This window comes from Protopterus annectens, chromosome 5.part0, assembly GCF_019279795.1.
Source record: "Protopterus annectens isolate FY-2018-M chromosome 5.part0, PAN1.0, whole genome shotgun sequence".
In the NCBI taxonomy this organism is placed as follows: domain Eukaryota; kingdom Metazoa; phylum Chordata; order Ceratodontiformes; family Protopteridae; genus Protopterus; species Protopterus annectens.
The window spans coordinates 889609126-889626125 of NC_056735.1; the positions used below are offsets into that span (position 1 = coordinate 889609126).

The following is a 17000-nucleotide window of genomic DNA, read 5'->3' on the forward strand; positions in this document are numbered from 1 at the left end:
ACAGATACCTTCTCAGCTGGCTGGACAAGGAGAAGATAATGTTTAGTTGCCTATCTGGAGTAAGGATAAGGTAATGTCATGCACACACAAGTCACTGCATAACAGGTAGCAATATGATTTTATCATTGTCCACATGGATGCAAATGACCTGAGATGTACCTCACTGGACTATATGAAAAGAGACAGTATGAGTCTCTCTGAGTATCTGTCATAGACAGATACATGTCTTGCACTGAGGAACATTCTATCTTCACCAAGGATAATGCCACAGTATGAACACAAAATGATTGGCTTTAATAACTGCCTTTGTGTCTGGTGTCCCTTCAGGTAATCTAATATCTATTAGCACTGGTGGACTTGGTTAACACATCATATTGCTTTGCCAAGGATGATCTGTTCTGTCCCCCATGATCTTTCGGATATTGGCTAAATCTTTATCCACCCTTTTAGAGCCTTTTTATGCAATGTCAAAATAACAAAATTACCAGCATAGCACAAAAAACTTAAGCAACCTGATGGTGTTACTGCTCAATAATCATGGCCTAAACAAGAAATCCCACACCCTACAAGCTCTCTTCACTCTTGAGAATGTAGAGATTTGTGGTGTTGCCAACACTTGAGTAAAGCCACAGAAAGTGTCATTGCAGTGGAAGGCTACACTGCCTTCCTCACATTCAGAGCAGCAGCAGCACAGACAGGGGCTACAGGTAGAGGTGTCTCAATCTACATTAACAACAAATACAACTCCCAGTAGATTAAACAGAATGATGCCCTGAAGTTGATCCATGTCCAGGTCTCCATAGACAAGGTTCCTTACTATGTCTTGCCCATCTACAGGTCACCTTCAATGACCCACAAGTTCACAACTCTTGCCTAGTCCTACTAGAGGCACTCACTATCCAACCAAACACCCTATTCATTGGAGACTTATCTACACCTCATTAGACTGGGAAAAATTCTCTGCCTCTAAATCATAGGCACAACATTTCCTGGGCTTTATCAACACAAGCACCATGGAGCAGATACTGCTCACTCCAACCATTGGATCACATTTTTTGAACTACTACTCTCCAAGATAAGAGAGCACATTCTCATTGGTCAGATCTGACCACAAATTGTCTCCTTTGAAATGAAAATCAGCACCAAAAATAAACCCCACTGGTGGAATGCTTACCTTAACAGGGTGTACAATAAACAAAAAAAGTCATGGCCAAATTCAGAAAGAGCAACTCTCATAGAGACATGATCTCTCTGAGTTAACTAACCAAAAACTAAGAGATCTAATAAAGCCCAACAAGGCCAGTTAGAAGATCAAGAGAGCATCCCAGGCTAAAGATAATCACAAGGACGCCTTCAGCTATGTCAGGAACATTAAAGGTAACACTCAGCATTGTGCAGACCTGTTCATAAATGGCACAACCTTTAATGACCAGGGTTACATAGTGAATCTAGTGGCTGATACATTTAGCTTTAACTTCATGCCCCACACTCCCACTACCCCCTGTGAAATCCCATCTGGCATACTCTCTCCACACAACTATCAACATAGAGCATGTCCTAGTGGCACTCACTAAGGCCAAAAACACTGCTTCAATGGGCCTCAACAATATCCCTGGTTACCCCCTAAATAGCTTAAAACAAGAGCTAGCAGAACTGTTTGAGTTACTCTTCAACTACAGCCTCAAAACAGGTTACATGCCATGTAAATGGAGAGCTGAAAGGTCACTGCTCTTCATAAGGATGGACCACCAACCAAACATGATAACTACAGACCCATCAATGTGACAAGTTTGATATGCAAGGCCATGGAACTAATTATCACGAGAATGATCAGAAAGAACATTGCAACTTACAGACACTGGACTTATCCCATTTTGACTTTGCTAAGGGAAGGTCTTGCTACTCAATTTGATTGACTTCTTTGAGAGGGTCACAAAGGCTATGGATAAGGGGAAAACAGTGCATAATACCCACCTTGACTTGGCCATGTTATTTGATACAATACCATACTCAGATATTGCTGACAAATTCTTAGAACTAGGCATAAATACCTACATAACTCACTAAATTTCTGAATGGCTCGCAGATAGAAACCAAGAAGTCAGGATTAGTGAGACCACCTCCAGCAGGAAACTGGTCACCAGCAGAGCCCAATGGAGCCCATTCCTGTTTGGTGTCTACTTCTTGAAAGTGAAAGCTAATATCAAAGGCCTCTGGCTCACCAAGTTCACAAATGAGTGCAAATTGGGAGTTATCATAAATTCCCCCATGACATCACCATCCTACAAGATGGTCTCATAGAAACAAATGTCTGGTGCCAAAGCCAAGGATTAAAACTTAATGCAAAGGAATGTATTACTGAGCCCTTTGTCAAATCATCCATCTAATCTAATTACTATATTGATAAAACACCTCTAAGAGCTGACCTGATAGTTGGGGATCTGAAAACATATATTGACAAAAATCTGGCCTTTGAACAACACATAGCCAAGATATTTATTTTTCTGTGAAACAGAACTATTTCAAAACATGTCTATCATCTAGTCTATGTGACTAAAAGACATTTGGTTTTTACATTCTTTTACATTTCTGGCAGTTTGATAATGCACCTGTTTATTAGTCTAAAGGCACTTGTTTATTAAATTCTTTTACATTTCTAGCAGTTTGATAAGACACCTGTTTATTAGTCTATGTGACTAAAAGACGCCTCTTTATTACATTCTTTCACATTTCTAGAAGTTTGATAAGGTACTTGCTTGTTACATTCTTTTATATTTTTCTCAAGTGAAATTGCAGAATCATAGGGGTTGGCAGACTTGACTGGAACTTGCTGGGATGGGTGGCCAACATCTCTGGTCTGTTCTGGAAAGTCTTTGTTCATCCCTAAAGGTTAAGTTCCCAAAAATACTGGTAAACAGCTAGGATATAAAAACTGAGACTCTGTCAGTTGGTAAGAGCCTCACCTGTGGAGTGGATGCACTGCCCAATACTTTCCCGATAGAGTTTCCTACCTGACTTCAATGGGGCTTCCCGGTTGAAGTGTGGGCTATGATGAAGTCTCTTACTTTATCAGTGACACATTAACTTTTTCTTTCCCTTATACTCTTTGTTTATATTAATATCAGTGTTTGACTGACATAGAAGTATAGCTAGTTCGATATTAATATTAATGCTTGCCTAATTTAGAAATATAACGTTTTGATCTTACTATTAATGCTTGCCTGATATAAAAGTTTAAGAGTGTATTGTCTAATAAAGCTTTCTTCATTGCAGTGAAAATTGTCTCGATCATTTCTGTCCTGCTAAGACAGTAGTGAAAATTCTTTGCCTTGATCATTTCTGTCCTGCTAAGAAATTGTGTTTAGGCAATACATCAGCTCTTATAAGACCCACCATTGATTACAATGTCCCCTTTGGCATATGCCTAATCAGGCACTTGCAACAGTTGGAATGCCTTCAAACATTCCTCACCAGAAGAATACAGGGTATGAATACCTTGTCCTACACAATCTGACTTAAGGCCCTATCTCTGTACTCAGTATCTTACAGGGTACTAAGAAGCAATCCATGCCTAGCATATAAAGTCATCGTTAGATCCAGCTCTGATGGATCTCTCGCACACCTGCAAAATAAACATAAATATAACATGATGGAGAGACTAATACATGTCTCAAAGGTTTCCCCACTCTATGGAATAAACTCCCCATCTACATAAAACAGAGTTCATCCCTGACTCTGTTCAAAAGAAACCTTGATCATTGGATGGGAAATCACAAATTCATCCCTGGTCTGGCCCCCATGTCTCTGATGGACAGAGATCAACAGTAATATATCCCACTACATAACCCCTAGCCACCTCTTTACTAACATAGTAGTAATAACCATGGAAGTTCTGTAAGATAGCTTGCTCACTAACTGTGCAGATGATGTTGAGAGTGCCCTGTCCTTTGGAAGAGTGTTTATCGTGGGATGATTATGTCAATTGCACAGAGTGACCAGGAAATGCATAGGTAGGCAAAGTTTGTTTTTATTTGAATGCATTTGCTGGATATATCAGTTTATGTGCTGTGATATCCCTGTGTATGCATCACCATTTTATTGTCTCCTTAGTCTGATTCAATACTGTAGTAGTTTTTAAGGAAAAGTTGATCATGTACCTTTGATACTGCTGGTGAGAACATAGGTATGGAGTGGAGAAAGAGTTATTGGACAGTGATGTTGCAGTTGCTGGCCTAAGATTTTCAAAGGCAGTGCTATAGGCAAGAGTGAGTTACTAAATGCCTAAATAAATAAACTATTAGACAAGGACCTCCAAAACAAATGCTTGGCATTATTAAAACCTAGGGATGAGACCCAAACGATGCATGTTTTATGCATCTTTGCAGTTTTTCTTTATGAAAAAAAATCACTGGACTGGCTATATTTTCCTCATTTTCTTGCAAGAAAAATATGACTGGACCTGGCTGACCTATGTTTTATCAGATGTGTTTCTATTACTAGCTTGCAGTAATAATTATTTGCTCAGTGAGCAATGATGATTGCTTGGCACACAGAAATCTGCTTTAGTAAATTTGTCCTTGATCTTTGCAATAGCTGGAGTTTGTTGACATGTATATGTGTGACATTTGAACCCACATACATACTTAAAGTCATGTGTGTGTGTATGTTTGTGTGTGTGTGTGTGTGTGTGTGTGTGTGTGTGTGTGTTTGTGTGTGTGTGTGTGTGTGTGTGTGTGTGTGAGCAAACTGTAACACTCATCTGTTGTTATGACTAAGGACAAAATTGCTAAAGCAAATTTTCCAGCATCTGTAGTTATACTTATTAGAACGAGTTCCCATGCTATATATTAATAATATCCCTGAGGAATGGTAACAGTAATAAATGTTTGACTGAAAGTGGGTCTTTACAGACTTCAGTGAATCCTTGAATTTTAACCAGCAGCCCTATATTTTGCAATTGGATCACGTTAATATTTTCTTTTTTCAACAAAATTTAAAATAAATATGTTAGTTTGTATCACAGTCACTGTTTTCAGCAAACATTGTATTGCATAGGAATCAAAGTTATAGCATATTAACTAATAATAATCTGTTCAAGTTTTAGTTATGTTTTAGTTGTAATGCATTTCTCAAAATTATTATTCTTATATCACTTTTAGGGAACTGACATACCTCCTATTGTATTGTTGCATTTTTGTCTTTTAGTATCCATCTCCTAATTTATATGCCACCAAATCTGAGGAAAAAGGAAATGCTTTGAGTACTGTTTAATTGTAATAGGTTTAAAAATCACAAGCTTGAAATATTTTGAAGTGAGACTGCATTGGTGTTACATAAAATAGTTAATTCAGGAAGTTTTATGATTTCTTAGAAGATTGCTAAGAGGCAGAGTGACATAAAATAACCATGATTATCCTAAATAAAACAACATCCTGTACTCAAGACTTCATACTGATTGGATTCCAGGATCACTTGGATGAAAAGTCACAGGTAATACTCTCTATATTGGTCATTCTGGCTTACATTATCGCAATTCTAGGCAATGTTGTGCTTGTCATTATAATTGCATTAAACACAAAACTCCATACTCCAGTGTACTACCTTATTTGCAACCTAGCACTTCTGGACATATGCATTCCTTCTGCTTCTGTTCCAACAATAATATCAATTTTATTGTTTAAGAGTCAGTCTGTTCAGTCTGGAATGTGTTTAACCCAGATGTATTTTTTTATCGGTCTGGTATCAGCAGAGACATTTGTCCTTTTAGGTATGTCCTATGACAGATATCAAGCTATATGCAATCCCCTGCAGTATCATTGTATCATGACCAACAAAAAAATTGTCAAACTCTGTATAATTTGGTTCACAGGACCAATGATAGTTTCAGTTATACCAGTTTACCTTGTCTATTCCAGGCCACCTTGTTGTCCCGGAACACTATATCACCTCTTCTGCAACTATTTGATTTTAAATGAACTTGTCTGTGAAGAAGTAAATTTAACTGTTGCTTTTCTTTGCAATTTTATTGTATCAACATTTTTCTTTCTGTTTTTGATTACATTTTCTTATATTAAAATTTTGCTATCACTGCAAAAATTCACTTCACTGAAAGGGTACAACAAGGCTTTCTCAACATGTGCAAGTCATTTAGCGGTGATTGTTGTTTTTTTCCTGGGTACTACATTCTCAGTACTATGTAGTAAAATACCTAGATGTTCTGCAGATGCTCAGCTTACAGTAGACATACTGCAAAATATACTGCCACCAATGATTAATCCATTCATTTATTCATTTAGAACAAAAGAGATCAGAGACTGCTTCATAAAATCATTAAGGAGGTTTGTAAGAAGAGTGACCATCTCTCACATTTTTAGCTAATGTGAAATAAGTAATGGATATTGAGAAGCTGACCTATTGTTACAGGTATATTCTGTGGAATTTATGGGATTCAAATATTCACTTTTATAAAGGAACCAAAATTTGCAGTTTGATAAAAATTATGTATATGCACTATAAGAACAATCTATTCATAATGTTACTGCAAAAAAAAAACTTGCTGAAAATAAGTAGCCCTTGCTTTATGCTATGTTTAAGTAAATCTGTAATGTCATTAACATTTGTAAAAGAGACTTTTAGCATTTCTTACTATATTGTATTTAATTTTTATTCAATATAAATGTACGTTATCTAATTAGTTTTATGTCTTAAGTTATTGCTAAGAAGTTATTTGTAGATGCTTTGGATACATCTATATTTAGTAATATACATTTTCCATGATATGAGCTACTACTACAAATATTATAAATAGAGTGCAACATTTAATTTATGTATTAGAATTTCTATGATTCTCAGAGCTGTGTTAATCTAAATTGTTTAAGCTTTCCGCATCATTACTGCCAACATTAATGCTAGACTAGATTGTATGGACTGAGCAGAAGTGCATATGGATTCCTAAAAACCCTGTCTGTTTTTCTTTTTATTGAAACATAATATGACAATAGTATTTTGTAATCAGTATAATGATTTAAATTTACCAGCCACTGTCTATTACCTGATTTGTTATCTCCAGTACTTTAAAAATCTGCTTTATCTTCTGTGTCTTGCAATATATATAATTAATTTCTGATAACAGTGATATTTTACTTATTGCTTACCACTGTTTCAAATGCTGTTAAATATATTGTATTCTTTCATGCGATGGGTTTTTCTTTATTGGTCTTATAATGCATTTAATATTCAGAAGAAAAAGTCTTGTCAATACCAGGACAAAACGTTTTAAGTTTGTTAAAGTTATTTGTTAATAAGTTTGTGGTGGGATATGTTGGTTGGAGTTCATGTTTATTTTTTAAGTTGTTTTTGACCTTTGCATTTGACACTGTAAAAAGCGGTGCTGTATTATGCAAGGAATGCAATTTAATAAAATCAGGAAGGTGAATCAAAGAATATATGCATGTTTGCATGGTCCAAAAATGTGTGCAAGGAGCCCAAAGGTAAACTTAATCTTACACTAGCTAGATGCATTTTCTTTGAATGAGTTTCAATGCAGTTTCAATGAATATGAGTTTCAAGGGCAGGGAAGTTATAATGCTAAGTCTGTTTTCATTGTGAGAGCATACTACTTTGTTTAGCAAATGGCTATCAGTGTTTGTGCTATGAAATTTAAAATAAAAGTTTTAAATTAAATCCAAATATCTGTAAGCATTGTAGATGCAAAGCAGAAAACAGTATGCACACTGAAAGGTTTGAACAGTGTTTATGGCAACTGGGGAGAAATAGCAAAGTAGTGGGATACTGGAATGGCTGCAGGAGGCTGTGTATGGGTGGGCTGTGGTTGCTGTGTATGGGTTAGCCCAATCAATTGTCCTGTCTAGAGCCCCATTTGACCATTATCTAGCTCTGGTATAAAGAATAACTTAGTGCAAAACAAATATATCCAGCAAAGTCGGCACACTCTCAAGCAGTCACGTCAATTATGTATATGTCCAGACAAATAGTTCATAAACCGGACTGTATATTATCTATGTCCATCAACTTAAATTATACAACCTCAATGCAAACAGCACAAAATAAATAAAGGAAGACAAATCTGCAGCAATCTGTCCACTAAATTAAAAATATTTACAAACAGCTACCGATGTCATGCATCAACATTCAAGTGAATGACATTTGCAAACAATTATGGACTTTTAATGCTTGTACAAATGTGTATGTGTGTGTGTGTATATATATATATATATATATATATATATATATATATATGTGTGTGTGTGTGTATATATATATATATTACTAAAAACTCATTGTTGCATGCTGAGAGTTGTCATCCTAAACATACTGCTCAGAATAACCCCAAACCTCAGTTTTTATGGTTAAGATGCATATGTAATACCGATATGAGTTTTCAGAATGAAGCGACTAATATGACGAACACATTTTTACATTAGAGTTATTATTGTAGGGTAGTTAAATCAGCTTTGGATAATGCTGCACAACAATCATGGGAGAGGTTGTTGGTAAATTCAGAGGCAGATGAGGCTAGTAATGAATTGAATATGATTGAAGGCTCCAATACTTGTTGCCTCATTATCACCTTTGGCACAAATATTTTTAAATTAAAGACAATAATAAAATCAGATTCTTTTTTGGCCAGTTTTTAGGTAACCATTGTTTATATGGTTACTGTAGGGGTAGAACAACAGGCGAATATCTTTCAAATTTTAAGAAAAGCAAAGGTACTATTTTTCAAATAAAATTCCAGCGATTTTTTGAAAGTTTTTTCTATGGCAATTGTTTGTATTGCAAAGTGGTATCAAGAACAAAGTCATTCACTTTGGTTAATACATCATGGGTGTTTAATATTAGATACTTGATTACTTGTATGAGCGAATGGGTGGCTTATTAAGCAGAGTGCCAGTGTGGAGCATTCTATATGGGTCAGACTTCAAGACCCTTTAAACAGAGAATTGCACTACACTTGAGTGATATTCAATGTAGATGTCCAAGAAGTGCCTTATATAAGCATTTGCTAAACCATACTACTACCCATTTTGTTTTTGCAGGTTTCGACATGATGGTGGGAGATGGCTTGTCAGATAAGAATAAACATACTGTTCTTAATCGCAAAGAAAGCATGTGGATTATTTATTTAGGAGCAATGTTTAAACCAGGTTTAAATGAGCACATTTAATATTATATATAATAATTTTTGTTACTGGTTATAATTTGTTTAGATTACATGTTTGTTTTTGCCTTCTTTTTAGGGTTGGGGATTGTGTTTTTTTGATGGACTGTGTCTTTAAAATGGATGCTATATATTTTTTTCTAATTAGCACTTCCTGTTAATACACTGATGACACCATAGGGCAAAACCAGTTTGTGGTTTGTCCTTTGCCATTTTTTATCCATGATATAATTTTTGAATTGTTTCAACTTAATGAATTTAATCTACTTTGGATACACAATATTGTGGGTATATGTGGTTGTAAGTGCTGGGCCTTAGTGGTTGGAGCTGTTATTTTGTTCTCCATTGCACTTTGCACTTTATCATTACATGCACTGTTTGGATGAGTGAACTACATGTATATATATATATATATATATATATATATATATATATATATATATATATATATATATATATATATATATATATGTGTGTGTGTGTGTGTGTGTGTGTGTGTGTGTGTGTGTGTGTGTGTGTGTGTGTGTGTGTATATATATATGTATATATATATAAAGATATATATATATATATATATATATATATATATATATATATATGCATCTGCATCCATCCATCCTTAATGGGGTTGGGGTGTCACTTGAACAGTGGCAATTATCTAGAGCCAAGGTTTACACTGCTAAGTGGCTAGCCCTGTTGCTGCAGTTCATCCATACCATATACTCATGCACACACTCATACCTAGGGGCAATTTAGAGTGTACAATCCACTTCCTGCATGTCTTTGGAATGTGGGAGGAAACCAGGGCACCCGGATGAAACTCAGGTGAGTACAGGGTGGACATGTAGACACCTCACACAAGGCACACCAGCTGAGAATTCAATCAGGAAACCTCTTGCTGTAGGTGACAATGCTGACTTATGCATACATATATATATATATATATATATATATATATATATATATATATATATATATATATATGTGTGTGTGTGTGTGTGTGTGTGTGTGTGTGTGTGTGTGTGTGTGTGTGTGTGTGTGTGTGTGTGTGTGTGTGTGTGTGTGTGTGTGTGTGTGTGTGTCAAACAGAATCTATAACATTTATAACATTTAACATAAAAAAATAATTAAGACAAAGAAGAATCATGGTCACTTCTCTATGAGTAACAGTAACTAACAATGAGTGTAGACCCATGTGGGAATCAAAAGTAATGCACACACACAGGGAAAAAGGGAAACAGAAAAGCAGATGTACAGTAAGGGTGATGAACAGGGGCATACAAGATGTATACTGCAACAGGAAAATCTGAGGGATAGTTAGAGGGGCATGGGTATTTATTTTTATTTTTTTGAGAATAGAAGCAATAGAAATGACAGGGAAAGAGGAGGAATAGAGAAATCACCAGGGATAAACAAATCACAATACATGACAGACAAAGGTTGGAAAAAAACATTTAGGATAGATAAATTACACAGACAGCACACTATGCAACATGGGTGAGAGAAAATGGAAAAACAGAGAAGGGATGCAGTAACAGTGCAGTCCAGAAATACAGATAAAGCTATGCGTTATGTAGTGATGCGATGTGAAGTACATGACAGTCATACCAAAAGTTGTATGACTGTCGGTAGTTTGGGGTTTTACTGAAATAAATGGTGATTGCAGTGCACAGTGGATATTGAATCCCATCAAGTCAGTCAGCAGTGCAAGCATAAGCCAAGCTACAGCACTGATGAGAAAATCCAACCAGGGAAATGCAGAGGAGAAGACAAGTGGAGAATAGACTAAACCCCCCAACTCTGCATGTGAAAGGCAAACAACAAGTACAATTCCAAACAAAAGTACTGTAGTGAACCACATATTTCACCGTATAATACACAACTACATGTACACAACCTAAATATATGCAAAATGGACTACATATGTGAAAGACATATGCCATGTCTGAGGCAACACAGATGTGTTGTCTTATATGTGTGACCTGTACTGGATGAAGATAATCATGTTAGACTTTCTGTAAGTTGTATATTTAGTGCATAGTTTATGAATTCACTCTGTTGCTGTCCTATCAGTACACATACACACAAAAGGAGTAATATTAGGTAGTTAAGGTATACATAATGCTAGATAAGGAATGCAAGCTTGTGCCTAGAAATGAAGTAAAGAAGTACAGTTTAGTACTCAAAACACAAGTAGAACAGGAAAAAATTACTTTGCCTGCATATGTCTTGCATGCGTATAATGGCAAAATTGTTGCACAAGGTATTATTGTAACAGTGAAACTACATTACAATGATGCTAATGTAGAGGAGGTTAAATGTACTCCATGCACAGCTGTGACATATATGACAATGGTAAAATGGGGAAGGGAGGTAGAGAGCAATAGAGGTCAACATCAGTAAGGAAATGTAAGCAAAAGTAGCCGGCACACAATAAAACTGGACAACTGTATATAAAGGGACGCACTGCACATGCATATATGTAAAAGTTCATGCAAACTACATTGAAATAAATGGCTAGTGTATGTCACATGGGTAGACAGCATATTTAATGACTGTAAACATGGCCGTGTACATATTTGAGAAACACAGTTATGTGCAACAAGTAAACAGCAAAATGCATAGGTAACAACATAATATCCATTATCCCATACACACACACACACACACACACACACACACACACACACACACACACACACACACACACACACAAATATAGCTCCCTCTCTTTATATATATATGTATATATATATATATATATATATATATATATATATATATATATATACATATATACACTGTCATGACAACATAATAGAACAGGCACATCAAACACCCTTATTGATATATGTAACAGTCTTCATGTATTTGACTGAGCAAAGGACAGTTCTGCACACGAAAATGGAAGAAGTGAAGGTACACAGTTCCAACATACAATAACATTTGTGTCTCAGTCATAGTACTTTCAAATACATGTAAAGGTATGTAAATCATTGTATATCTACACCAAATGACTAAATACAGATATATGTGCCAGTATAATCATGCATGCTATAATATAACTTAGAATGAGAAACAATGCATGCAGGAATTATGCAAAATAAAGAATCAACTCTATATACAGTATCAAAAAAATGACTGTCTATATATTATGTGAAGGATAAATACTCATGAAGACCTTTCACACTAATGTGATGCAACATAACACAATATGTGCTAGCACATACTGCACACAAAGCTATTATGCCAGTGTGACAGAATGAAAACACAATGTTACATAAATCGTGGGCAAAGACCTGTTGTGCTGTTGAACAGACAAAAAGCAGCAACAACCAAGAGAGAAACAAGTGCAATGTATATGTATGGATAGCATGTAAATAAAGAAAATTGACCCATCTCACTGTTATGTGTGAAATATGCGAATAATACATTTGCTGAGTTGCTGTCATCTTACCCATGTATACAGTGAAACAGTCCAAGAAGAACAATTGTGTTTCACTTGCATCATGTACATTGCAGCAGTTAGACCTATCACAAACAGGGCCACAGTGTAATAGACATATTATTATGCTGCACTGTATGCACAGGAGCACACAGACACACAAATAAGTAAGATGTAGCACCTCTGCCCTTATGGAGCAATGTATGCAAAAGTACAGCACATCATGTAAATGTAACTGCTTAATGCAAGTGCACTATGTTAATGTATGGCATACGTCGCACGTAACCTAATGCAACCTATGATACAATATCTGTGGTGTATGGTCTAACTTATATCACCTATGCATGACAGCAATATGCTATGTCTACACAATTGTGTCTATACATTAGATTTTGTGAAAATAAAAACACATTACATAACCAGATCGTAAAGACAATACTTATGTAAATTGTACTTATGTACTTATATAAATTGTCTCCATGTCGAAGTGGTTGAAGTCTCCAATGGTGAGCAGCAGGAATGATGGCACATGTAGGTCCAGGACTGTCGTCATCATCTTCTATCCTGTCATCATCTTGGTCCTCTGTCTCTGAGTTGCCTGGCAAGGGTCTGGCATATCATCTTCTCTATTGTGCAATCTGTGAGCAACCACAGTCAGAGCCAGATCATGGTCAAATAGGGCCCTGGGCAGGATAAGGTATCAGGACCCCACGCATACAACCACCAGCAGCAGCCCCCTTTTTATCCTGTCAGTGTGCATACTGTTTTCTTCTTTTCTTTAACAATGATTACAGATATTTTTATTTAATTTAAAACTTTTATTTCAAAGTTTATAGTACAAACCCTGATAGATGTTTGCTAAACAAAAAATACAGTCTCACAATGAAAACTGACTTAGCAGTAACAGTAAACTTCTCTGCCCTTGAAATTCACATTCATTGAAATGGAATTGAAACCACCCATAGGCCCCTTGCAGACATTTTTAAGGCCAAGCATACATGCATGTGTTCTTTGATTCACTTTCCTGATTGTATTAAATTATGTCCATTGTATAATACAGCACCACTTGTTACAGAGTGTTTTAAAGTTGTAGTTTGAGCATTTTTTCAGTAAGCAATGAAAAAAATGTATGAACCAATAATGACAAAACTGCTCAACTAAGAACATTTCAACCATAAAAGGCCACTCAAAGCTCTGTCATTACAATCGTCAATATCACTCAATATGCACAGATCTAATTCTCTGCAGAAGTAAAAGTCATCTGAATAATTCCACATTTAAAGAGATCTGTAAATAATGAAGAGGTTGCTGCTAACAAACAACTTTATAGTCCAGTGTTTCATTTACCAATTCAGTGCCTGTTACCCTTCAAGAATACATTGCCTATGTTAAAATTATAAACTGGTAATATTGCAGTAGAGAATGGATGGCAAACTGACAACAGGTTCATAGTTACTAGGCATCCCATCCAAAGAAGGACATAGTCAGGATTTTAGCAACCCCCCCCCCTTAGTGTGCAATACAGTATCAGCAATCCACCTACATGGTGTGAGATAGAGCCCATAACATTCTGCATCAAAAACAAGAATGCTATCTTGTGCTACTAACACTGCTTTCAAAGCCTATAGCACAAATAGTGACAACTACATCCTAAAAAAAGTTGCACATAAAATAGACAACATGCAAAGCAGTAAACTTCACTTCCCTTGAAGCTCACAATTCCCTGAAAATGCAGTGAAGCTCACAATTCCTTGAAAATCACTGAAACTTAATTTCTTGAAAATGCACATATTTTTCTAAGTACTCTGGTAGTTTGTGTAGAGGATTCAAGCTCTTGTCCCCTGTAACCAATGGACAGGGTTTGAGCCTGAGCAAATTAACTAACCGGCCATCCTTAACTTGGGTATTTTACACCCACACACCTTACCAATGCAAAGAGTGTTCATGTCATCTGTGAAGAAGCAGTCAGCACACTCCTTATCAATGCAATGAACATTTGTTTGTCTGATTTGTGAGAAAGCTAGTAGTAAACTCCTTACTGATGCAATGTTCATTCACTTCATCCATGAAGTATCAGGAATGTCTTGTTCTGTGTTTAAATTCTGTGTGGGGATGCAGAAAAGAAGAAGCAAGCAAAGCAGATGTGTGTGCTGATGTCAACACATGCAGGACATTCTTAAAGAAGAACGTCCTTAAAGAAGACATATAATTTTTTTTTAATTAAAAAAAAAATTGGCAGCTCCCCCCAGCTAGTGGACCCCTGCCAGCTAGCAGGGACCCCTCCTAGTCAAAGTGCTCTAGGCGATTGACTAGACCATCTAGTGCTGGATCTGACTCTGACCACAAGTCTCACACTCTGTCAAGATACCCCCCTCCAGAAAAATATACAACCTTCCTGTTCACCTAAATTAAGGGCTACATAACATAAACAAACTAGCATGATCTATTGGTGGAAATTATTATGTCACATTACAATAAGGTATGACTATATACAACTATAACACCGTATGTAATGAAATGCATTTCAATACATAACATTGTAAAAAGTTTTGTCAGTCATATATTCATGTGCAATACATCTCTCTCATAAAACACTATGTGATGGACTCCTGAATACTGTGAAAGACATGTTATGTCATTAACATGACAGAAAATGACACTAACTATGATATGTTTGCTGAAGGTATATCAAAATACAATGCAGGTATATTTTATCAGACAATATGTCCCATAGTGTGTCTTTTCACATTGTATAATATAAATAACTGAGGGTAGTAAGTGTACAGTCAGGATCATGCAACATTCCCAACATCCTATTATTAGGGTGTATTGATATCAATAGAAGTCAGTGTGTGGGACACTATGGTCATCATAGAGTATCCTTACTTTACTCCAGTGCATTAAATATCATGCAATACTCAATTTATCCAAGAAAATGCTTTTATCACTTGTTCAAGTACAAAACAGCCTGAAAAATAAGCATGTACAAAAACAGAATGCATATATACCTTGATATATTAAGATTAGCATAACATGACAGTGTGGCATACAACAATGAAATGCCCAAATTAAAAAAAAATGTTAAACTGCAAACTGACAACACTAACACCATAGCATTTTGAATGGGACATGTGATATAAAACCCTCAATGTATTCCTTACACCATAGTCAGGTAAATAATCTTTCGAAAAAAGCATAATTTGCATGGTCCGTTATTTGTATGTGTGCCCGGCACAATTACGTTGAGGTGTCTATAGCAGAGTTAAGCTCAAGTATAACTGAGATATATGTGCAGCTAAGGTGTCATTTGGACATCCCATGAATAATAATGTCTCTTAACAATATATGGTAAGAAGAACAAGCAGTGGAAATATTAATAGCTATTTACAAATGAGATGACCAATGCAACATGACATCGGAGAACTAGAATGTAGTACATCTCAGAAAAACTTGACAATCATAAGCACAGTGACATCATGTGACATATACTAATTTAGTTTATTCCACACAGTGTTCATTATCAAGAAATGTATTACTGTCAATGCTGGGTCTGTACACAACAATTGTACAAAAGGGATGTCAATTTTGTATTAAGGTATCTATCACAGCTGTTAACTACAGAAGTGCATGACATATTGAACTGAATTACATGCCAGAAATTATCTGCCAACCTCATTACAAATGTTAAAAAAACACACACACATTCAGGAATCAGATAGGTAGGACATGCAAAGTTTGCTACCACTTGCTTTTCCAAAAGATGTGACAATCCAATAACTTACAGATAAAACAGTCCAAGTAAAAGCACTATGGCAATTTCACAGATAAATCTATTATTTAGGTTAAAAAAAATTATTATTTTCTCAAACATACCCTGCTTATAACTCAAAAGTGAAATTATGCAATACATCTATAATGTTAATCACATGACATCAATGATTATTGCAGGCACCTTGCAGATGTATTATGGACATTCTTGCATTACATTAATCTGCCTGATTCTGCAAACAAAAGCTGCTTTTTACCAATGTTATGCATGCTTCTGGGAAATTAATGTTTACAGTTAGAGCACAACTCCCTTTCCCTTCTCTGCTTCTCCAGCCTGGGTATTCACTTGATGCACAGAGCCTGACTCCTGGCTCTGTCCTCATCACCTACAAAAAGGAAAAAAATATGTTTTACTGGCACAGAAGTATTCTGTCAATTGAGTGTGTGTGTGTGGGTCTACTTTCATAGACCGAATGTACAAATCGCCGGCACACAAGTTACCGACCCCAAACAACCGAAAACACACCACACCAACAACTCATAATACCGAACACCACAACACCGACACACAAAACGTCAACTACACATTACACAGAACAACATATC

General features: G+C 36.0%; 1 protein-coding gene across 1 annotated transcript in view; it reads right to left on the reverse strand.

The window, feature by feature from the left end:
• Window positions 1–3590: 3590 nt before the first annotated feature.
• LOC122802262 (olfactory receptor 6N1-like) overlaps window positions 3591–17000 on the reverse strand; it is a 57400-nt gene continuing 43990 nt past the window's right edge. The window contains exon 2 of the mRNA XM_044071914.1: window positions 3591–3622. Within this exon, the coding sequence (XP_043927849.1) occupies window positions 3591–3622 (32 nt within the window). The remainder of the gene's footprint in view (window positions 3623–17000) is intronic.